Source organism: Pristiophorus japonicus, chromosome 4 (assembly GCF_044704955.1).
Source record: "Pristiophorus japonicus isolate sPriJap1 chromosome 4, sPriJap1.hap1, whole genome shotgun sequence".
Lineage (NCBI taxonomy): Eukaryota > Metazoa > Chordata > Chondrichthyes > Pristiophoridae > Pristiophorus > Pristiophorus japonicus.
The window spans coordinates 121,844,367-121,866,859 of record NC_091980.1 but is presented as its reverse complement, the minus strand read 5'-3'; the positions used below and the strand labels follow the sequence as shown (position 1 = coordinate 121,866,859).

Sequence of the window (22,493 nt, the reverse complement as noted above, 5' to 3'; positions counted from 1 at the left end):
GGACACCGCTCATTTAGAATGATACCTTTAATAGATAGAATTTAACAGTACAGAAAGTGGCCATTTGGTCCAACAGATGTATGCTAGTGTTTGTGCTCCACATGAGCCTTCTCCCACTCTGCTTCATCTCACGCTGTCAGCATATTCTTTTCCTTTCTCTCTCAGGTCCTTATCCATCCTCCCCTTAAATGCATCCATGCTATTCATCTCAACTACTCCATGCAAGTTCCACATTCTAACTACTCCTTGGTAAAGAAGTTTTTCTTGAATTCCTTATTGGATTTATTAGTGACTATCTTATACATAACCCGTAGTTTTGGATTCCCCCACAAGTGGAAACATCATCTCTGCATCTACCCTATCAAACTCCTTCATAATATTAAAGGTCAGCCTTCTCTTTCCCAAAGAAAAAAGCCCAGCCTGCTCAGTCTTTCCTCATAGTTAGAACCTGTCCATTCTGTTATCATTCTTGTACATTTTTCTATTTAAATACATCTAAAGACATCTGGGCAAATAAAGATGAATGGCAGGTGAATTTTTATATCAATAAATACAAGGCAAAGCATGTGGAACAATGCATGTCTGTCAGCAAAGGTGGAAAAGACCATTAGGAACTGGGCAACACACCACAATGTGAATTCACTGACCCCGTACTCTCAATGGGCTATCATCCTCAAAAGGGGGAGTGGGTGTCAGGACTGGCACTCCCCTTCACTGAAGCTCCCCACTGCTCGTGGGGCTCAGGCAATGTACCTAAGTATTGCCCCATCAATTATTAGACCCATTTACCATTACCCGCTTTCTTTAATCACCAACCCAGTTTATAGCCCATTCAGTCAAGTTACGGCTTTGTAGTATTTTGTTATTTAAAAGGGGAGAAAGCAATAGTCCAAGTAATTATAGGTCAGTTAGCCTAACCTTGGTGGTGGGCAAATTATTGGAAAAAATTTTGAAGGACAGGATAAATCTTCATTGAGAAAGACACGGATTAATCAAGCAAAGTCAGCATGGATTTGTTAAGGGAAGGTCATGTCTGAGTAACTTGATTGAGTTTTTTGAGGAGGTAACGAGGAGGGTCGATGAGAGTAGTGTATTTGATGTAATCGGCATAGATTTTAGCAGGACTTTGACAAGGTTCCACGTGACAAGACTGGTCAGAAAAGTAAAATCCCATGTGATCCAAGGGAAAGTGGCAAGTTGGATCCAAAATTGGCTCAGTGGCAGGAAGAAAAGGGTAATGATCAACAGGTATTTTTGTGACTGGAAGGCTGTTTCCAGTGGGGGTCCACAGGGCTCAGTACTAGGTCCCTTACTTTTTGTGGTATACATATTTGTGGTCACAAATTTGTTTTTGTCTCATATTACTCCTGAAGTTTGCAGATGTTATCATAATTGGTCGAGTGGTTGACAGTGAGGAAGAAAGCTGTAGACCGCAGGAAGATATTAATGGATTGGCCAGGTGGACAGAAAGTTGGCAAATGGAATTCAATCCGGACAAGTGTGAGCTAATGCATTTCGGTCGAACTAGCAAGACAAAGGAATACACAATAAAAGGTAAGATACTGAGAAGTGTAAAAGAACAAAGGGATCTTGGACAGCATGTACACAGACCCCTGAAGATAGCAGGACAGGTAGAACATAAGAACATAAGAAATAGGAGCAGGAGTAGGCTATTTGGCCCCTCCAGCCTGCTCCGCCATTTAATAAGATTATGGCTGATCTGATCTTGGCTCAGCTCCACTTCCCTGCCCGCTCCCCATAACCCTTCACTCCCTTATCGCTCAAAAATCTGTCCATCTCCACCTTAAATATATTCAATGACCCAGCCTCCACAGCTCCCTGGGGCAGAGAATTCCACAGGTTTATGATCCTCTGAGAGAAGAAATTCCTCCTCATCTCAGTTCTGAAATGGCCGACCACTTATTCTGAAACCCCCTAGTTCTAGATTTCCCCACGAGGGGAAACATCCTTGCTGCATGTACCTTGTCGAGCCCCCTCAGTATCTTACATGTTTCAAAAAGACCACCTCTCATTCTTCTAAATTCCAATGAGTATAGGCCCAACCTGTTCAATCTTTCTTCATAAGTCAACCCCTTCATCTCAGGAATCATCATAGTTCCTCCCTCCCGATAGCCCCTTCTCTGAACTGCCTCCAATGCATGTATATCCTTCTTTAAATAAGGAGACCAAAACTGTACACAGTACTCTAGGTGTGACCTCACCAATACCCTGTACAGTTGTAGCAGGATTTCCCTGCTTTTATACTGCACCCCCTTGCAATAAAGACCAACATTCTATTTGATTACTTGCTGTACCTGAATACTAACTTTATGTGTTTCATGCACAAGGACCCCCTCTGTACTGCAGCATTTTGTAATTTCTCTCTATTTAAATAATAATTTACTTTTTATTAGCCTGTCTATATCCCTTTGCAGATTTTTTGTGTCCTCCTCACAACTTGCTTTTCCACCCATCTTTGTATCATCAGCAAACTTGGCTATATTACACTCGGTCCCTTCATCCAAGTCATTAATATAGATTGTAAAAAGTTGAGGCCCCAGCACCGATCCCTGTGGCACCCCATTAGTTATCGTTTGCCAACTGGAAAATGACCCATTTATCCCGACTCTCTGTTTTCTGTTAGTTAGCCAATCCTCTATCCATGCTAATATATTACCCCCATCCCTGTGAACTTTCATCTTGTGCAGTAACCTTTTATGTGACACCTTATCAAACGCCTTCTGGAAATCCAAATATATTGCACCCACTAGTTCCCCCTAATCCACCCTGCTCGTTATATCATCAAAGAACTCCAGTCAATTTGTTAAACATGATTTCCCTTTCATAAAATCATGCTGAATCTGCTTGACTGTATTATGCTTTTCCAAATGTCATGCTACTGCTTCCTTAATAATGGACTCCAGCATTTTACCAATGACAGATGTGAGGCAAACTGCTCTATAGTTTCCTGCTTTCTGTCTGCTTCCTTTTTTAAATAGGGGCGTTACAATTGCAGTTTTCCAATCCGCTGGGACCGCCCCAGAATCCACGGAATGTTGGTAGATTACAACCAATGCATCCACTATGTCTGCAGCTACTTCTTTTAAGACCCTAGGATGCAGGCCATCAGGTCCAGGGGACTTGTCCACCTTTAGTCCCATTATTTTACCAAGTACATATTGTTCAGTGATAGTGATTGTTTTAAGTTCCTCCCTCCCGATAGCCCCTTGATTATCTATTATTGGGATGTTTTTAGTGTCTTCTACTGTGAACACCAATACAAAGTATTTGTTCAAAGTCTTTGCCATTTCCCTGCTCCCCGTTATTAATTCCCCGTCGAGAGAGGCGGGAGTCGAGAGAGGCAGCGGCCTATAAAAGGCTCAGCAGTCCGGGAAGCGTCGAGAGAGGCGGGAGTCGAGAGAGGTGTACCGGTGCAGCTCCAGCTGAGAGAGAAGGCAAAAAAGGCAAAAAAGAAGTAGAAAGAAATCAAAAGGTGACGTCACAGCCAACGTGGTAAGTGATTGGCAGCTGACTGGTGAGTAGTTTTTCTTTTTCTTTATTAGTCAGTAACTTTTAACATTGTTGTCGCCAATTTAAAGTGTATCTAAGGGTTAAGTCATGGCAGGACAGCTCGGTCACGTGATATGCTCCTCCTGTACCATGTGGGAACACGGGGACAACACCAGTGTCCCTGACGACTACATGTGCGGGAAGTGTATCCACCTCCGGTTCCTGACGGTCCGCGTTGCGGAGTTGGAGCTGAGGGTGGATTCACTCTGGAGCATCCACGATGCTGAGAATGACGTGAGTAGCACGTGGAGCGAGTTGGTCTTACCGCAGGAAAAGGGTCCACAGCCAGCGAGGGAATGGAAGACCAGCAGGAAGAGTAGTGCAAGGAAGGTAGTGCAGGGGTCCCCTGTGGTCATCCCACTGCAAAACAGATACACTGCTTTGAGTGCTGTTGAGGGGGATGACTCATCAGGAGAGGGCAGCAGCAGCCAAGTTCATGGCACCGTGGCTGGCTCTGTTGCACAGGAGGGCAGGAAAAAGAGTGGGCGAGCGATAGTGATAGGGGATTCAATTGTAAGGGGAATAGATAGGCGTTTCTGCAGCCGCAACCGAGACTCCAGGATGGTATGTTGCCTCCCTGGTGCAAGGGTCAAGGATGTCTCGGAGCGGGTGCAGGACATTCTAAAAAGGGAGGGAGAACAGCCAGTTGTCGTGGTGCACGTTGGTACCAACGACATAAGTAAAAAAAGGGATGAGGTCCTACGAAATGAATTTAAGGAGCTAGGAGCTAAATTAAAAAGTAGGACCTCAAAAGTAGTAATCTCGGGATTGCTACCAGTGCCACGTGCTAGTCAGAGTAGGAATCGCAGGATAGCTCAGATGAATACGTGGCTTGAGCAATGGTGCAGCAGGGAGGGATTCAAATTCCTGGGGCATTGGAACCGGTTCTGGGGGAGGTGGGACCAGTACAATCCGGACGGTCTGCACCTGGGCAGAATCAGAACCAATGTCCTCGGGGGAGTGTTTGCTAGTGCTGTTGGGGAGGAGTTAAACTAATATGGCAGGGGGATGGGAACCAATGCAGGGAGATAGAGGGAAACAAAAAGGAGGCAAAAGCAAAAGACAGAAAGGAGATGAGGAAAAGTGGAGGGCAGAGAAACCCAAGGCAAAGAACAAAAAGGGCCATTGTATAGCAAAATTCTAAAAGGACAGAGGGTGTTAAAAAAACAAGCCTAAAGGCTTTGTGTCTTAATGCAAGGAGTATCCGCAATAAGGTGGATGAATTAACTGTGCAAATAGATGTTAACAAATATGATGTGATTGGGATTACGGAGACGTGGCTCCAGGATGATCAGGGCTGGGAACTCAACATCCAGGGGTATTCAACATTCAGGAAGGATAGAATAAAAGGAAAAGGAGGTGGGGTAGCATTGCTGGTTAAGGAGGAGATTAAGGCAATAGTTAGGAAGGACATTAGCTTGGATGATGTGGAATCTATATGGATAGAGCTGCAGAACACCAAAGGGCAAAAAACGTTAGTGGGAGTTGTGTACAGACCTCCAAACAGTAGTAGTGATGTTGGGGAGGGCATCAAACAGGAAATTAGGGGTGCGTGCAATAAAGGTGCAGCAGTTATAATGGGTGACTTTAATATGCACATAGATTGGGCTAACCAAACTGGAAGCAATACGGTGGAGGAGGATTTCCTGGAGTGCATAAGGGATGGTTTTTTAGACCAATATGTCGAGGAACCATCTAGGGGGGAGGCCATCTTAGACTGGGTGTTGTGTAATGAGAGAGGATTAATTAGCAATCTCGTTGTGCGAGGCCCCTTGGGGAAGAGTGACCATAATATGGTGGAATTCTGCATTGGGATGGAGAATGAAACAGTTAATTCAGAGACCATGGTCCAGAACTTAAAGAAGGCTAACTTTGAAGGTATGAGGCGTGAATTGGCTGGGATGGATTGACGAATGATACTTAAGGGGTTGACTGTGGATGGGCAATGGCAGACATTTAGAGACCGCATGGATGAACTACAACAATTGTACATTCCTGACTGGCATAAAAATAAAAAAGGGAAGGTGGCTCAACCGTGGCTATCAAGGGAAATCAGGGATAGTATTAAAGCCAAGGAAGTGGCATACAAATTGGCCAGAAATAGCAGCGAACCTGGGGACTGGGAGAAATTTAGAACTCAGCAGAGGAGGACAAAGGGTTTGATTAGGGCAGGGAAAATGGAGTATGAGAAGAAGCTTGCAGGGAACATTAAGACGGATTGCAAAACTTTCTATAGATATGTAAAGAGAAAAAGGTTAGTAAAGACAAACGTAGGTCCCCTGCAGTCAGAATCAGGGGAAGTCATAACGGGGAACAAAGAAATGGCGGACCAATTGAACAAGTACTTTGGTTCGGTATTCACGAAGGAGGACACAAACAACCTTCCGGTTATAAAAGGGGTCGGGGGGTCTAGTAAGGAGGAGGAACTGAGGGAAATCCTTATTAGCAGGGAAATTGATGGGATTGAAGGCCGATAAATCCCCAGGGCCTGATGGACTGCATCCCAGAGTACTTAAGGAGGTGGCCTTGGAAATAGTGGATGCATTGACAGTCATTTTCCAACATTCCATTGACTCTGGATCAGTTCCTATAGAGTGGAGGGTAGCCAATGTAACCCCACTTTTTAAAAAAGGAGGGAGAGAGAAAACAGGGAATTATAGACCGGTCAGCCTGACATCGGTAGTGGGTAAAATGATGGAATCAATAGCAGTGCATTTGGAAAGAGGTGACATGATAGGTCCAAGTCAGCATGGATTTGTGAAAGGGAAATCATGCTTGACAAATTTTCTGGAATTTTTTGAGGATGTTTTCAGTAGAGTGGACAAGGGAGAACCAGTTGATGTGGTATATTTGGACTTTCAGAAGGTTCGACAAGGTCCCACACAAGAGATTGATGTGCAAAGTTAGAGCACATGGGATTGGGGGTAGTGTACTGACATGGATTGAGAACTGGTTGTCAGACAGGAAGCAAAGAGTAGGAGTAAATGGGTACTTTTCAGAATGGCAGGCAGTGACTAGTGGGGTACCGCAAGGTTCTGTGCTGGGGCCCCAGCTGTTTACACTGTACATTAATGATTTAGATGAGGAGATTAAATGTAGTATCTCCAAATTTGCGGACGACACTAAGTTGGGTGGCAGTGTGAGCTGCGAGGAGGATGCTGGGAGGCTGCAGAGCGACTTGGATAGGTTAGGTGAGTGGGCAAATGCATGGCAGATGAAGTATAATGTGGATAAATGTGAGGTTATCCACTTTGGTGGTAAAAACAGAGAGACAGACTATTATCTGAATGGTGACAGATTAGGAAAAGGGGAGGTGCAAAGAGACCTGGGTGTCATGGTACATCAGTCATTGAAGGTTGGCATGCAGGTGCAGCAGGCGGTTAAGAAAGCAAATGGCATGTTGGCCTTCATAGCAAGGGGATTTGAGTACAGGGGCAGGGAGGTGTTGCTACAGTTGTACAGAGCATTGGTGAGGCCACACCTGGAGTATTTTGTACAGTTTTGGTCTCCTAACCTGAGGAAGGACATTCTTGCTATTGAGGGAGTGCAGCGAAGATTCACCAGACTGATTCCCGGGATGGCGGGACTGACCTATCAAGAAAGACTGGATCAACTGGGCTTGTATTCACTGGAGTTCAGAAGAATGAGAGGGGACCTTATAGAAACATTTAAAATTCTGACGGGGTTAGACAGGTTAGATGCAGGAAGAATGTTCCCAATGTTGGGGAAGTCCAGAACCAGAGGTCACAGTCTAAGGATAAGGGGTAAGCCATTTAGGACCGAGATGCGGAGGAACTTCTTCACCCAGAGAGTGGTGAACCTGTGGAATTCTCTACCACAGAAAGTTGTTGAGGCCAATTCACTAAATATATTCAAAAAGGAGTTAGATGAGGTCCTTACTACTAGGGGGATCAAGGGGTATGGCGAGAAAGCAGGAATGGGGTACTGAAGTTGAATGTTCAGCCATGAACTCATTGAATGGTGGTGCAGGCTAGAAGGGCCGAATGGCCTACTCCCGCACCTATTTTCTATGTTTCTATGTTTCTATCTCATTCTCTAAGGGACCAATATTTACTTTAGCTACTCAGTTCCTTTTATGTACCTGTAGAAGCTCTTACTATCTGTTTTTATATTTCTTGTTAGTTTACTCTCATAATCTATCTTCCCTCTCTTTATTATTTTTTTAGTTTCCTTTGCTGGTTTAAAAAAAATTCCCAATCCTCTAGCCTCCCACTAATCTTGGCAACTTTGTATCCCATTGTTTTCAATTTGATACCATTCTTTACTACCTTAGTTATCCAAGGATGGTTCTCCCTTCTCTTAAAGTCTTTCCATCTCTCTGGAATATATTTTTGTTGAGAGTATGAAATATCTCCTTAAATGTCTCCCACTGTTTATTAACAAACAGTCTTGCACTTTAATCTATTTTCCCAGTCCACTTTAGCCAACTCTGTCTTCATACCTTTGTAATCGCCTTTATTTAAGATCAGAACACTGGTTTGAGATCCACCTTATCCGGAGTGCGCGGCCCGGCAATGCGACAGCCTTTCAAGGGGAGGGCCCACTGCTGCGGCCGCCATGTATTTATTTTTGCCGACCTTCTTCCCAATCGGCTGGCATGATAGTGCCCATGGGTATGGCTGGGCTGCCAACCGGCAGTCTGACACCCTGTATTGGGTGCCAGGCCGCTGGCCCGGACAAAACTCTCCCTAGTGGCCCGGTGGCAAAGGCTAAAGGGGGACTGATTCTCTCCACTTTAACGGAGGGGAGAGAGCGTGGTGACGCACATGCGCTGTGATGTCACCACCACTCCACTGTTGAATGACAGTGGCGGAGTCCTGGTCCTGACCCAAATTCAACCCCTCACCTCAGCCTGCCTTCCTGTCGATCTCTCGCCCCCACTATGACCGACTTCCGGTGGGGCTCCTGAAAATCGATCATACGGCCGCCTCATGGATCCCAGCAGTAAAACCAAGAAAAAACTCATAGGTGCGCCAGCTTTCTGGCGTATCTGAATTTCGGACCCCATAGCCATGACCGAATTTCTCCCACATAAAAATGTTTTCAAAAAAATACGTTTTTGATAAAACATTTAATTAAATTCAATTTCAATTAATTTTACATATGTGAAGTATTTTTCTTTATTTAAAATGTTTTTGTGTTTTTGGGGATCAAAGGAACTCACCATTACTGTGAATGGGGATATGCCATTTTCATTGGTTGGTCCGGCCCATGTGATCTCAGGCTGCACATACACTCCTGGAATACATGGGCCCCTACGCTGGACTGCGCAGCTAGGCCTTGGAGTGCAATTCTACATTCCTCCGGGACTACCAGGTACTTTTGTACAAACAATTTCAGTCAGATGCATCTGCCCGCAGGAAGCCTTCGACTGCAATTTCTGGGCCTGTATGTTTGCTGCTGTTTTGCTAATGTTAGCAATAAAAACTTGCCATTAATATAAAGTGGGGTTCAGGTCAATTCATCAAGTAGCTTTAAGATTTGAGGACATTTGCTTTACTTACCTGTTTCGCAGGTTTCTCCCGTGAAATTGTTGTCACACTCGCAGTACGGCTCCCCCTGGCCAGAGATCTTACAGCGGCCGTGATCACACTTCAGATTCTGGCAGCTGTCCATCAGCTGGTCCTTGTCACAGAGCCTGCCGACATAACCTTCCTTGCACATGCAGCGGTACGTGGAGTCAGATGCTATGCATGTGCCGTGAACACACCTAGGAAAGGACACAATGGAAGATGCCAATTATGATCTGAAAAGCAAGGATCCCTGCAAAAATATCTGACAGCATTCTCGCACCTTTCTAAACCTGATCTAATCGAGGAATGATGAAACCTCAATGTTACTCTGCTGGCATAAAACATGTGTATTGGGGATTCGCAATTATAAACTGGTCATACCATGGTGTATAGGGTGTAACTCATTACTTCAAAAAGAGGGATACAGTAGAACTAGCCCAGTGAACATCAGCCCTAGCTTAATGTCAACAGTAGGAAATATACTGTAATCTTTGCTATCAGATCAGATAACAAAACATCTAGAGAAGAAGAATATCATAAAAAAAAAACAAGGATTTCCTAAAAGGTAGGTCATGTTTAACCAGCCTTGTTGAATTCTTTGATGAAATAACAGAAAGAGTGGACAAGGGCAGTGCAGTGGATGTGGTATACATGAACTTTCAGAAGGCCTTTGATAAAATGCCACATAAGAGACTCATGACAAAGATCAGGGCATGTGGAATCTCGAACTAGCTAGCAGAATGGATTGAAAGATGGCTACAAAGCTGAGGGTAGGAGAGAAATGAAGTTTCTCAGACTGGTGTAAAGTGTAAAGTAGTACCTTGCAAAGACCCGTGCTGGAACCACTACTGTTCTCCATTAACATAAATGATTTGGACTCAGAAATTGGAGGAATAGTGTCAAAATTTGCAGATGGTACCAAATTGGGGGGGGGGGGGGGCATAGCTAATAATGACTACAGCAAAGTACAGGGAGATATAAACAAGCTTTCAGAGTGGGTGGATAAATGGCAAATGAAATTCAATATGGTGAAGTCTGAGGTGGTTTATTTTGGTAGCTGGAATAAGGAGGCCACTTATTACTTGAAAAGGTAAGAAATGAAATGGGGTGGAGGAGAACATAGTTCAGGGAATAGAGAGAAACAAATCTCTTAAAGTAGCAACACAAGTTGATAAGGCCATAAAGAATGCAAAGTGCTTTGTATTGTCGAGGAATGGAATACAAAAGCAGTGAGACAATGTTAATCTGTTAGACCATGGAGCACTGTCTGCAGTTCTGGACTCCATACTACAAAAATATACTGAAGCATTGAAGAAAGTGCAGAAAAGATTTAAAAGAATGTTACCAGAATGGAACTGTCAGGAAATATTGAGCAGGTTGGCTCTCTTTTCCCTGGTAGATTGTGTGAGTTAAAGGAGCAGGAGTGTGCGTACACCAGATGGCGATGTTGTCTGTCAACATGCTGGTTCAAAAAAAAATTGACATACAGAGGACAACATCCCCATCTATTGGCCAACTGGTAGGCCTGCATAGTTGTTTTTAAACTTGCTTCTAGCTAAAGTGAGATAAGGAACTTGAAGCTGCCTTAAGTTACGGCATGGGGAACATGTGTACAAATTCATTTCTTCATTATTTTAATGAGGAATTTATCCGAACCATTGCGTTTGTACGCTAGTATCCCAAGCCACTTGTTAAATTTCATCTCTTTGCATGGTTGTGGTGGGCCCATAAAACCCGTTACTTACTTGTTATTGGTGCAGAGGTTGCTGATATCCTGGTCACACAGAGGCCCTGTGTAGCCGGCATGGCAGTCGCACGTAATACTGGACTGATCGACCGAGTGGCACACGCCGTGTTTGCAGATGTTGCACGACCTGCACCCTGGAGAGACGCCAAGGGGCATCTGTGGCAAGCTCTTGAAGTCCTGCAGCTCGTTGTTGATTCGCACGTTATGAATGCAGCCGTGGAAGCCATTGAGATTCCGTTCGGGTCCCTGGCGGAGTCCCGCGACCCCCGAAACTGGGGGGATTCCTTTAAAGACAAACAATTGGCACAATCAAAGAAGGAGAACTGAAGTCACCATCCGTCCACTCTTTGAACCAGAAGGCTTAGTTTAGATGTTCGACTTGACTCAGTTGCCTCTGAGTCAGCAGGTTGTGGGTTCAAGCCCCACTCCAGAGACTTGTGTACACAATCCAGGCTGACACTCCAGTGCAGTGCTGAGGGAGTGCTGCACTGTCGGAAGTGCCGCCTCTTGGATGAGATGTCAAACCGAGGCCCTGTCTGCCCTCTCAGGTAGACTATTTCAAAGAAGAGCAGGAGTGTTCTCCCCGATGTCCTGGCCAATATTTATCCTTCATTCCATCATCATTAAAAACAGATTATCTGGTCATTACCTCATTTCCTACATTACAACAGTGACTACACTTCAAACGTGGCTGTAAAGCACTTTGGGATGTCCTGAAGTCATGAAAGGCATAATATAAATGCAAGTTCATTCTTTCTTAAAGCAGACAGCTGAGTTTGGAGGAGGGCAGACGATAATTGAGCTATTTGAAAAGGGGGCTGGTAAAGTCCGGCTTTTTAAGCACAACTGTAAAAAAAGGCTAACGAGCAAAATCCTGCAGGTGGGAAGGTGTGGCCATTTGCACGAGTGCAAAACAGTCCACGCACACTCATGTGAACGCAAAATGGGCCCTTGTCCTGCTTGGCCACATATGAAGAGGCTATTCTACACTGCACAACTGGATGGCTACATGCAAAAGATTGGCTGCTTTCCCGGAGCAATACCGCCTCCATTATGATCATGAATGGTAAAGAAGGAAAACTGAAGGGGAAAATACCCAGAAAAAGCAAAGCAACAGGGAAAAATGAGTAATGCAAAGGAAGAAACACCATCACAGACCAGTTGTTTCTGTGCTGTAGGTTGTGTGCAAAGAATGAGAGAAGAGGATGAAATATCAGAAACAGGAAGTTATAAACATTGCGACCTTGCTTTAAACATTTTTTAAACAGAAGTAAATGAGAACACACTGAGCAATGAATGGGCTTCATTCTACCTCGTTCAATCTCGTACATATAGAAACAGCAAAGAAATACAGAGAAAGGACCTGTGTATAAAAGTCAGTTGGCAACTGCTGAGAACCAGGCCTGTTTCTAATCCCCTGACAGGATTAGAGAACTCCCATGGCTTTGTTCAGTGAAGGGTGAAGCCTGTGTTAGCGTTGCCCAAGTTGGGAAGTCTGCTGCTCACAGCGCTGTGCACGCCAAAGGTTAACAGGAGTGGTTGTGTTTGATGATGGTGTTCCACCATGGGTACCTTCCTCTACCACCCTGTGTAAATTACCATCGTCAGCTGTGGCTCAGTGGGTAGCACACTCGCCTCTGAGTCAGAAGCTTTTGGGTTCAAGTCCCACTCCAGGAACTTGACCACATAAATCTAGGCTGGCACTGTGCTGAGGGAGTGCTGTCTTTTGGATGAGACGTTAAACCGAGGTCCCGTCAGCTCTCTCAGGTGGATGTAAAAGATCCCATGGCAGTATTTTGAAGAAGAGCAGGAGCCAACATACTAAAAACAGATTATCTGGTCACTATCACATTGCTGTTTGTGGGCGCTTGTTGTGCCCAAATTGGCTGCCACGTTTCCCTCATTAACAGTAGTGACTACACTCCATAAGTACTTCATTGGCTGTAAAGCACTTTGAGACGTCCGGTGGTCTTGAAAGACGCTATATAAATGCACGTCTTTCATTATTGTCCATGTGGGTGACTGGATAGTGGGGTGTCTGCAGCCTTTTCGATCCCTGTTAGCAGCTCTGTGCTCATCTGTTACCCCGTGTGGCTGTAGGAGATATAGGGGGCACGTTTCAGGCTGCACCTAGAATGACGCAGCTCCGAGAGCCACGCCTGTTATCTCCGCTAAAAAGTGCGTCAAAAACTTACTGTGTGATTCTCCGGTCGAAATTGGCTCCGTTCCAGGTCGGCGGAAATATGTGCGGGGGGCAGGGCCAAAGCGTTCCGCTGATTCTCTGCCTGCAGGGAGAGCGGGGCTAGGTCGTAGAAGCCGACGTCGTGCCGGCAGCCCTGCGCATGCGCACTGGAGCATGCGTGCATGTGCAGGTGATATAAACATTGGCACTCGGCCATTTTTAAAGGTACATCATGAAAATTGCTGTTTTGTTTTGTGGAGCTGTGGAAAGGCTTGAGAGTGAATTTTGCTGATTTTTTTGTGCCTGAAGGAGTGCTTTTAGCATCAATGTTGAAGAAATCACCTGCTGAAATCAGTGAGTGTTGCTTTTTGCTGCTAAACTTCCAGAACAAGTTCTGCATAGGTGCATGCAAAATAAGGACTGTGTGTTTTGAAAAATCAGAGTGTCAATTGAATACAGCAATGGAACAACGTCCACCAAGAACAAAGAATTTCTTGCATTAGTTAACGTCATTGAGCAGAGATGGCAGGTGCTGGATACCAGCAACAGAGGTCGCATAAAAGTGCCACCCAAAGAAATGAAGATACGCTGGAACCAAGTTGCAGAAGATTACTGCGCAGTGGTGCATACCAGGAGATCTGGAAGCCAGTGTAAAAAGAAATGGCACGAACTTGGTCAAGTAGTTAGTGTAAGTAATATTTTCATTTTTCAATGGAATCATCATTGTAAATGTGACTATCTGTATGTCCCACCCTGCAGAAAGACGCACTCTGTAAAAAGTTATATTTTAATCTTTGCAGAAGAAATTGGCCCACAACAAAAGAGAAAGAACTCGAACAGGAGGAGGCCCACCAAATCTGCATCCACTGACACTCTTGGAACAGAGGGTCGCTGCTATGATGAGTCATATATGGAGAAAAGCAATCAGTACAGCACAAGCTGGGCCCACACACGAGGAAGAGGGTAAGTCCTGAAAATGCATCGTGGCCCTTCAAATCAGCCTGCTGCCTGGCCTGCTATGTGTGAGAATACTCATGCCACCCATCCTGCCCCCTCCTCTGCTGCTAAACATTTGACTGTTCTGATATATTTTGCAGAAGATGATGATGATGATGCCAATCCTGAAGATCCAGAACAAGAACCAGAAGAATCAGATGCGGACGATCCAGACCAATGTTGGCTGCAGCCGGCGATGACTGAAATGTCTTCAGGGGAGACCTTCCAACTTAATATTTATGAGTCCACATTGGCGGACATCAGAGTTTCAATCCCTTGCATAGGTTCTGGCTCAACCTTCCATGGTTTTGATTCCGACGTTGCGGGTCCCAGTGGTGCTGCTGATGTAGTGGAGCAGTTTACACCCATTCACCCACCATCCCAGCCCATGGCTCACACTCGAGTGGTGCCGGATGCAAGACCCAGCGCCGCACCATCCCAGCCCACGGCTCCCACTCTCATGCTGCTGTTTGGAACACCGAGGACCCCACCATCCCAGCCCGCGGCTCACAGTGGAGTGGTGCCGCGAGGCAGACCCAGGCAGAGGAGAAGAAGATTGGAAACACGCTCTCCTGAGATTCAGCGTGCAACAGGTGCGGCTCAGGTTGTGGCATTGGGTGTGAAGACCAATGACCTTACCCGATCACTCGTGGGCAGCATCAGTGCAATGGGTGAAGAGGTAACGGTACTGACAGGAGAAATAGCAGTAATGACATGGGAAATGAGGGAGGGAGTGCAATCGACGGCACAGGCCGTCAGGGAGGGCATACAAGTGATGGCACAGGCCCTCATGGAGGTAGCTGCTGCAATGAGGGCACACAGCCCGGCCAATCAAATGACACCCCCATGAAGGTGAACATTCACCGAGATGTGGATGAGAGATGGTTGCAGCCTTTCTTTGCTGCTTTTGTTCTTGTTCTTGATGTAACTGTAGGAACGTTTTTCAAATTGAAATTGTTTTGTAACTTTACAACTTAAGTGATCTTAGGGTTTTTAAGTGATCTTATAGTGTAAATGCTCTCACATTTTGTAACTTATTTAATTTTGCACCGAAAAAGTGATCTTGAAGTTTAAGTGATTCTAAGAGTGTAAGTTTTTCACATTGAAATTGTTTTGTAACTTTTGTAACTTTACAAGTTTATAAATGATCTTAAAGTGTTTAAGTGATCTTAAAGGGTCATATTAAAAAGTAAAGTTTGATACAACAAATATTTTATTACACCAACGTTAACTTTTCAATAAAATATTTTTTCATTAAAACTGAATCATGTTCCATTAACACAACACAACATAGGAACAACTTCAAAAAATAAATATGTTCATGCGCAACAGTTGTCACAGAGCCCTCAGGCATCAGTAATTGAAGCGTTCACGGATGAGCTGCTGGCGCAGGGCTCGAGTAATCGTTAAAGAAGCACGATGGACCGCCCTCCTCCAACCTCCGTGCTCCAGCATCAGGCACTTGAATGCTTTTCTGATCGTCGTTATCATCCTCATCCTGCTCTTCCAAATTACTATCATCAGGCACTGGCCCCTCATGTGGGCCTTTTGGTTCCACTACCAGCTCCTGCTGCCTCATTTATGCAGCATGCAACACACAATAGTGAAGTGACCGACAATCTGAGGAGAGTATTGCAAGTGGCCTCCGGAATGGTCCAGGCATCAAAAACACTGTTTCAAGATGCCAATGGTCCTCTCTATGATGCTGCACGTCGCAATGTGCGCCATGTTGTATTGGTGGTCAGCTTCCATCCGTGTTATGCATAGGGGCATCATGAGCCAGGTGGCCAGGCCGTACCCTTTGTCTCCCAGTAGCCAGCTCTGCCCTTCTGCCTGCTGCTCAAACGTGTCAGATATAACGCTGTTGCATAGGATGAATGCATCATGGGTGCTGCCAGGGTATCTCGCATCGACTGACATGATGCGCTGCTTGTGGTCACACACGCGTTGTACATTAATGGAGTGGAAACCTTTTATATTCCTGTACTGCTCGGAATCCTCCACAGGTGCTCGCAAGGCGATGTGAGTACAATCAATGCAGCCTTGTACCTTTGGGAAGCCAGCAATCCTGGAGAAGCCCACAGCCCTGTCATGCATTGCTTGTGCAATCATTGGGAACTTGATGAAGTCATTCCTCCATGCATACAGTGCAGCCGTGACCTGGTAAACGCAGGCATGTATTGCACATTGAGAGATGGTGCACACATCTCCAGTTGTAGCTTGACACGATCCCGAGGCATAGAAGGCAAGTGCAGCTGTTACCTTCACTTCAACAGACAAGGCAGTCGGCGTTCTGCTTCTGGGCTGCAAATCTGCTCTCGGCATATCACAGATCTCAACGACAACTTCTCTGTGGAAACGTAGCCTTTTGACACAATCAGCCTCACTCATGTCCAGGTACGAAAGCCTGGCTCGATATTGCCGATGTAGGTAAGGTCTCCTACCCATCAGCCTACGGGCTATGATGTTCCTGGTGCGGTGAGCTTTAATCAATTCTCTCCTATGCAGTGAATTGATGGAGAACCGTTGCATAATCCGTGGTGTTGATAATGCAGCACCCATACTTGAATTACAAATTAAACTTTTAAACTTGCTGGCTGGCTGGCTCTCCCTCCCGGTGCTTTGCACGCCTCCCCTGTTCACTGGCCGAACGGCCTGCCTGCCTGCAAGTTACTTCGCAGCTCAGAGGCTGCTGCCGACATTTGTGTGTGTGTGTGGCCTGCCTCACTGACGCCTCCTGCCCCTGTTCACTGGCCGAACGGCTGCTGCTGCTGCTGCTGCTTCAGACAGGTAGGAAAATTCAATGTTTTTAAAATTTGCTTTATTTATCACTTATTATTCAGGATGGCTCTTTATATGTAGATGTGAAACTGTTAAATGCTTGTAAAATCCAATTACTTCCCTTCCCGCCCGCCACCTCCCCCGTCATCTCTCGTTCCCTACGCCTGATTTGTAACCTAAGCCTGATTTGTAAGTGTAGACAAGGTTTTTCTGAGCGTACAAAAATCTACACTTACTGCATTCTAAGTTAGTTTGGAGTAAGTTTTCACTGCCTAAACTAGCAAAACAGGCGTAAGTGGCTGGACACACCCCCTTTTGAAAAAAAAATCTGTTCTCCAATAAAACTGTTCCAACTCACTAGAACTGGTGCAAACTAAATGCCGAGAATTGCAATTTCTAAGATGCTTCATTCTAAACGAGTTGCTCCAAAAAAATAGGAGCAACTCAGGCCGAAACTTGCCCCCATAGAGACAGAGGAAACGGCAATGAAACCTACCTCCAATATACAGCGGGGAGTTCAGGCTCAGAGTTGGCTGTTTGTGCAGCTTCCCGAGACTCCTGGGGGTTCCCTTGTCCACCACCAGACTCAGCGATCGGTTCATCATCATCAGCTCGATGGTGTGGAACTGCCCATCATTGATTGTCTCCACACTGAACACAGGAAGCAAAAAAACAGAATGAAGCACCAGACACAAACATCTACAGGGTGGCTGGTGAGGAGATAGATAGGCCAGAAACATCACTAAAACCAGAAGATTAGGGGCCCGAATTTGATGAATGCCTCCACCCGCCCAAATGTCACCCAAAGGACCGCCGAAACCCGGACAGGGTTTTCATCAGAGAGGTCCCTCGAAGATTGGCAGGCGGCAAATGAGGGATTTATGCCGCCAATTTGGGTGGCAGCCGGTGGGAGCTCTCATTTGCCGCCCAAGTGCCTCCGAGGTTGGAGTCGGGCCCATGGAAGGTCGAAGAGCTGGAAAGCAGAAGCATAACAATTTTTTTTTAAGAAACCATCTGAAGAACTTCAGGGGACCCCATCCAGGTAAGTCCTGTAAAAAAAAAAGCATTACAAAAAGTGTACTAACTTTTTTTTAAACCATCTTCTTACCTACCATCGGGGACAGACCAGCCTCCAGCCAGCGGTCCAGCCCCGTTCTGCTGCCGACTCCCGCCCGCATCAATATTGCAGCTCGGCGGGCGGGAGCTCAGTTGCGCGACTCGGCCGTCCGCTTATGTTGGCGGGCGCTTCCCGGTGGCTCTCCCCTCCCGCCCATTCCAGGCCATGTCGAAAGTGGCACTGGGCTGTTCAACGAGAGGAATGTGGGCGGAAGTCGGTGGCAGTGCGCGGTAAGTTCTTCAATTTCGAGCCCTAGATCATTATCTCATTGCTATTTGTCAGAACTTGCTGTGCATAAGTTGGCGTTTCCTACAACAGTGGTTACACTTCAAAAGTACTTCATTGGCTCTAATTCCCAAGGTAAGGGAATACACAATAAATGGTAGGATACTGAGAAGTGCAAAAGAACAGAGAGACCTTGGAGCGCATGTCCACAGATGTTGCCAGGACTGGAGAATTTTAGCTATGAGGGAAGATTGGATAGGCTGGGCTTATTTTCTTTGGAACAGAGGAGGTTGAGGGAGACTTGATTAATGTGTATAAAATTATTGTGAGGCCTAGATAGAGTGGATAGGAAGGGCCTATTTCCCCTAGCAGAGAGGTCAATAACCGGGGGGGCATAGATTTAAATTGGTAGAAGGATTAGAGGGGAGTTAAGGATAAATGTTTCCACCCAGAGGGTCGTGGGGGTCTGGAACTCTGCCTGAAAGGGTGATAGAGGCAATAACCCTTGTTGCATTTAAGAAGTACTTGGATATGCACTTGAAGTGCTGTAACCTACAAGGCTACGGACAAAGAGCTGGAAAGTTGGATTAGGCTGGATAGCTCTTTTTCGGCCGGCACAGACACAATGGGCCTAATGGCCTCCTTCTGTGCCATAAATTTCTGTGATTTCTAAAGTGCTTTGTAATGTCCTGAGGTCGAGAAAGGTGTTGTATAAATGTAAACTCTTTCTTTCTTTGTGTGCTTGTTGGGCAGAGTAACATGGGGGAATGGGAGACACGCTGAATGTTTCTGCTCCTCCTTCACTAAGTGGCAGCTATGTTGTTTCATTTTACAAACTGACATTATTCCAGGTTTGGCCCGGTGCCAATGGCAAAGAGTCTTTCAGTGGCTACATGGTGAGGTCTAGAAGAGGATTAATCCCCTGCTGAGAACAGCTGGAAATGGGCTGGTGTAAGGATTAAACCCCAGAGCAGGGCTATCTGGTGAGTGGGAAGAGGCAGGTGCACGGGTAACTGGTCCATGCTATTCCATTATTGCACACACCAGGAGTTTCTCCCTTTGAAGTTAGGGTGAGCTGTTTCTGCTTGTACCAGGCAAGCTAAATATCAGACACACACACACACACAAACTCGCCAAAGGTCGGTAAACTTTATTAGCCTTTTCAATAACAATTTTCCAAGAAAGGAGGACCTCAAAGTACATATCATCAGTTCAAATTCCAACACCAAATGACAACAACAGTGAGGAATGAGAGACTGAAGTCTGAGGCAGCTGCCAATGTCCATATTATTGCAATGCAGTGCTTTTATCTCCTTATTTGACTGCAATGCTATTTACGGGGAGTGATCCTATGCAGATGATATACAGTCAGTCGCAAGGCGCTGGGGGCAGTGCGAGCACAGCTCATGTTGAACCCTATTCTGTCTTTTATTCTGCCAGAGGGTTCCATGTCATGGGTGAGTGTCCGCAGGTGATCTGACCACAGATGGCTTGGCAACACGAGGGTGCAAATGGCACAAAATGTTCAATGACGTTTTGCACGCGGCATTGTTCAAATACTGTCCGCCACCAATCACTGCAGCAGGACGGGTGGTTTGGTGAGGATGGGATGGGGCTCAGTTGTTTGACGAGGATGGGATTGGGATTATGATCGGGCTCAGTTGTTTGGTTAGGATGGGATGGGGCTCAGTTGTTTGAAGAGGATGGGATGGGGCTCAGTTGCTTGGAGAGGATGATATTGGGATTGGGATTAGGCTCAGTTGTTTGATGAGGATGGGATCGGGCTCAGTTGTTTGGAGAGGATGGGATCAGGATGGGATGGGGCTCAGTTGTTTGGTGAGGATGGGATCGGGATGGGGATCGTGCTCAGTTGTTTGGTGAGGATGAGATCGGGATTGGGATTGGGATCGGGCTCAGTTGTTTGATGAGGATGGGATTGGGCTCAGTTGCTTGGAGAGGATGGGATCAGGATGGGATGGGGCTCAGTTGTTTGGTGAGGATGAGATCGGGATTGGGATTGGGATCGGGCTCAGTTGTTTGATGAGGATGGGATCGGGCTCAGTTGCTTGGAGAGGATGGGATGGGGCTCAGTTGTTTGGTGAGGATGGGATCGGGATTGGGATGGGGCTCAGTTGTTTGGTGAGGATGGGATCGGGATTGGGATCGGGCTCAGTTGTTTGGTGAGGATGGGATGGGGCTTAGTTGTTTGCCACCCACGGTCCGACTCACTGCCGCTACTCGCCGCCTTACGCACGTATCAGGCACTTTTATTTTCATGATTAGAGTGCATCCCGTTTTGGGCTTTCCCTCGTGGTTCAGACTGCAGAACCAGTCTCTGTGGGCTGGGGCCTTTTACGCAGAGTCCCACAGAAAGCAAATGTGTGGGGCCTGTTCCCTGCCAAACCCAGCTCCTTCACAGCGGAACCGCAGACTCACAAGTGCATGACACTGTGCAATGCAGGCAATGGAGAGAGCCGGGATATCATGAATCAGCGTTCCCAGAGCAAAGTTTCACACAAGATGAGTGAATATGGAGCTGTGCTGACCTCCACGTCTGAATTCCTGATGTACAATCCTATCACGTAAATCGAGCAATAATTTTTTAAAAACCTACCCCAGAGGTATAACACCAACGGAGAAAGGTTTATTTGGGAAAGGTGTTAGTACTGGACCCCAGTCATACATTTCGGGATTTTAGTTAAAAACATTTCTCTACAGGAAATAACTCGGGGATTAAGGTTGTATTTAAAACAAAATTAATTCACAGGATTAAAAAGGCCGTCTGCATTGAACATGTGCAGTAAAACCAAACAGGCCGGTTTGTTCAATTCGCAATGGATACGATGAGAGCTATTATCTCACCCTTATCCAGGCCCAATAACCAGGACAGCACCTTGAGAACAGCAACAGATGTCCTCATTAAAATCATGCCCCAAAGCAGGGATGGGGAATGGAGAGGTAACCACAAGCCTGCTTGTGAATCACTGCCATGGAGGAAATCAGCATCACAGCACACGGAAAGGACACATAGGCCGTCGGGATTTAAACAAGAGAGTGCGAGGTGTCGGCCTGGGTCCTGCAGTTAAAAGCAGGATTTGCAGCTGAAGAGCTTCCATTTTCAGATGATAGGCCATGAAAAGGGCAGGCCATTTGTTATAGCCAAGAAATGGGCAGTGTTTAGACTAAAAATGGTTACGTAGCGCCACTTGAAAATTGTCTAGGCTGCAAAATTCGTCCTCACTCCTCATTAAAATGATTGCAGTCATGATTCTAATCTAAAAGCTCAAGCTCATTGGCTTTACACTGAAAGGATGGACCAAATCGGGTGTAATCTAAATGTAAGTAATGATTGCTACAGACTTTTTTCACTACTTGAAGGGGAGGTTCATTGATGCTGCAGAACCTTATTCTCAGCATTGTTGGGTGTACAGCTGCCTCAACAACCATAAGAAAAACAAGGAGAAGGAGCACTTATTTTCAAATGCTGATGGCAGATCGCTGTCCCAGGGAGGGAGCCCGGGGTTTTTCCGAGGAAGCTTTGAAGCAATTGGTTTTAGTGGTGGAGAGAAGGTGGGAGGTCCTGTACCTGCCAATTGGCAGGAGACCCTCACCACAAGTCTACCGGACCATGTGGAGGGAGGTGGCACAGCACGTCACGGGCAGCACTGGGGTTCCCAGGACCCACACCCAGTCAGGAGGAAGTTTAACGAGCTCACTCGGGTGGTCAGGGTGATGAAGGCTTCAACAAACGCTATGTGCCACAAGCTTCACACACTGCTCAATGCACCACAACCCCAGCACTCACCCACCAACAATCACTACCTAGCAACACTCACACCCACATCGCATCTTGCACACAATGACAGCTATTCAACTCTCCTAATGGCACAAGGATCATTAGTTATTAGAATTCATGTGAGATATGTTTATAGATAAATGTATTCATTGTTTTTGGAATATTTTGTGGTCTCTCTCATTTCACCTTTGTACCCAGAAGGACGCTGTGGCATGATGGGGATGTGGTGAGCTACTGATGTTACTGATGTTACAATCTCCATGATGACAAGGTCCCCGGCGATTGCATTCAGCGGCAGCGCTACCGGCAACACCGATATGGTGTGTGGTGCTGGAACCGGCATCAGGTGATGTTAAAGCTCTCAGTGGCGTTTTAGCGCCATCTTGTGGTGCTAATGTGTGGCGCAAACCACATGAATTTTTCCCTCGTGGTTTATTATTTTTTCCCCCATGGAGAAAAGTGAGATTGAGTTAAGTAAGGGGAATTCATTTTGACTGTTACTCTGCATGTTTATTTTTAATAAGACATTCTTGGGATGTGAGCAT

At 46.0% G+C, this 22,493-nt stretch overlaps 2 protein-coding genes across 4 annotated transcripts in view; one reads left to right on the top strand and one right to left on the bottom strand.

The window, feature by feature from the left end:
- Window positions 1-22,493, bottom strand: part of LOC139263049 (slit homolog 3 protein-like) — a 625,025-nt gene that overhangs the window by 5,678 nt on the left and 596,854 nt on the right. For both annotated transcript variants that reach the window (XM_070878558.1, XM_070878557.1), the window contains 3 exons: window positions 17,307-17,461; window positions 10,850-11,135; window positions 9,096-9,301 (listed from right to left, as the gene is read on the bottom strand). In XM_070878558.1, coding sequence (XP_070734659.1) covers window positions 9,096-9,301; window positions 10,850-11,135; window positions 17,307-17,461 — 647 coding nt within the window. The remainder of the gene's footprint in view (window positions 1-9,095; window positions 9,302-10,849; window positions 11,136-17,306; window positions 17,462-22,493) is intronic.
- LOC139263050 (uncharacterized) lies at window positions 8,810-14,921 on the top strand. 2 transcript variants are annotated; one of them, XM_070878560.1, is made up of 3 exons: window positions 8,810-8,907; window positions 13,834-13,996; window positions 14,131-14,921. In XM_070878560.1, exons 2-3 carry the CDS (start codon window positions 13,930-13,932, stop codon window positions 14,877-14,879), a joined length of 816 nt encoding a protein of 271 aa, XP_070734661.1. In that variant the 5' UTR covers window positions 8,810-8,907; window positions 13,834-13,929; the 3' UTR covers window positions 14,880-14,921. The 2 variants fall into 2 exon arrangements, with proteins under 2 accessions (XP_070734661.1, XP_070734660.1); XM_070878559.1 differs by lacking the exon at window positions 8,810-8,907 and having other exon boundaries at window positions 13,784-13,996.

What these genes read in the sequence shown, in the direction of transcription:
- LOC139263050 (XM_070878560.1), top strand. Translation starts at nt 13,930, where the DNA reads ATGATGAGTCATATATGGAGAAAAGCAATCAGTACAGCACAAGCTGGG. An exon ending in GCCCACACACGAGGAAGAGG is followed by an intron (nt 13,997 to 14,130) that starts GTAAGTCCTGAA and finishes TATATTTTGCAG; the next exon opens with AAGATGATGATGATGATGCC.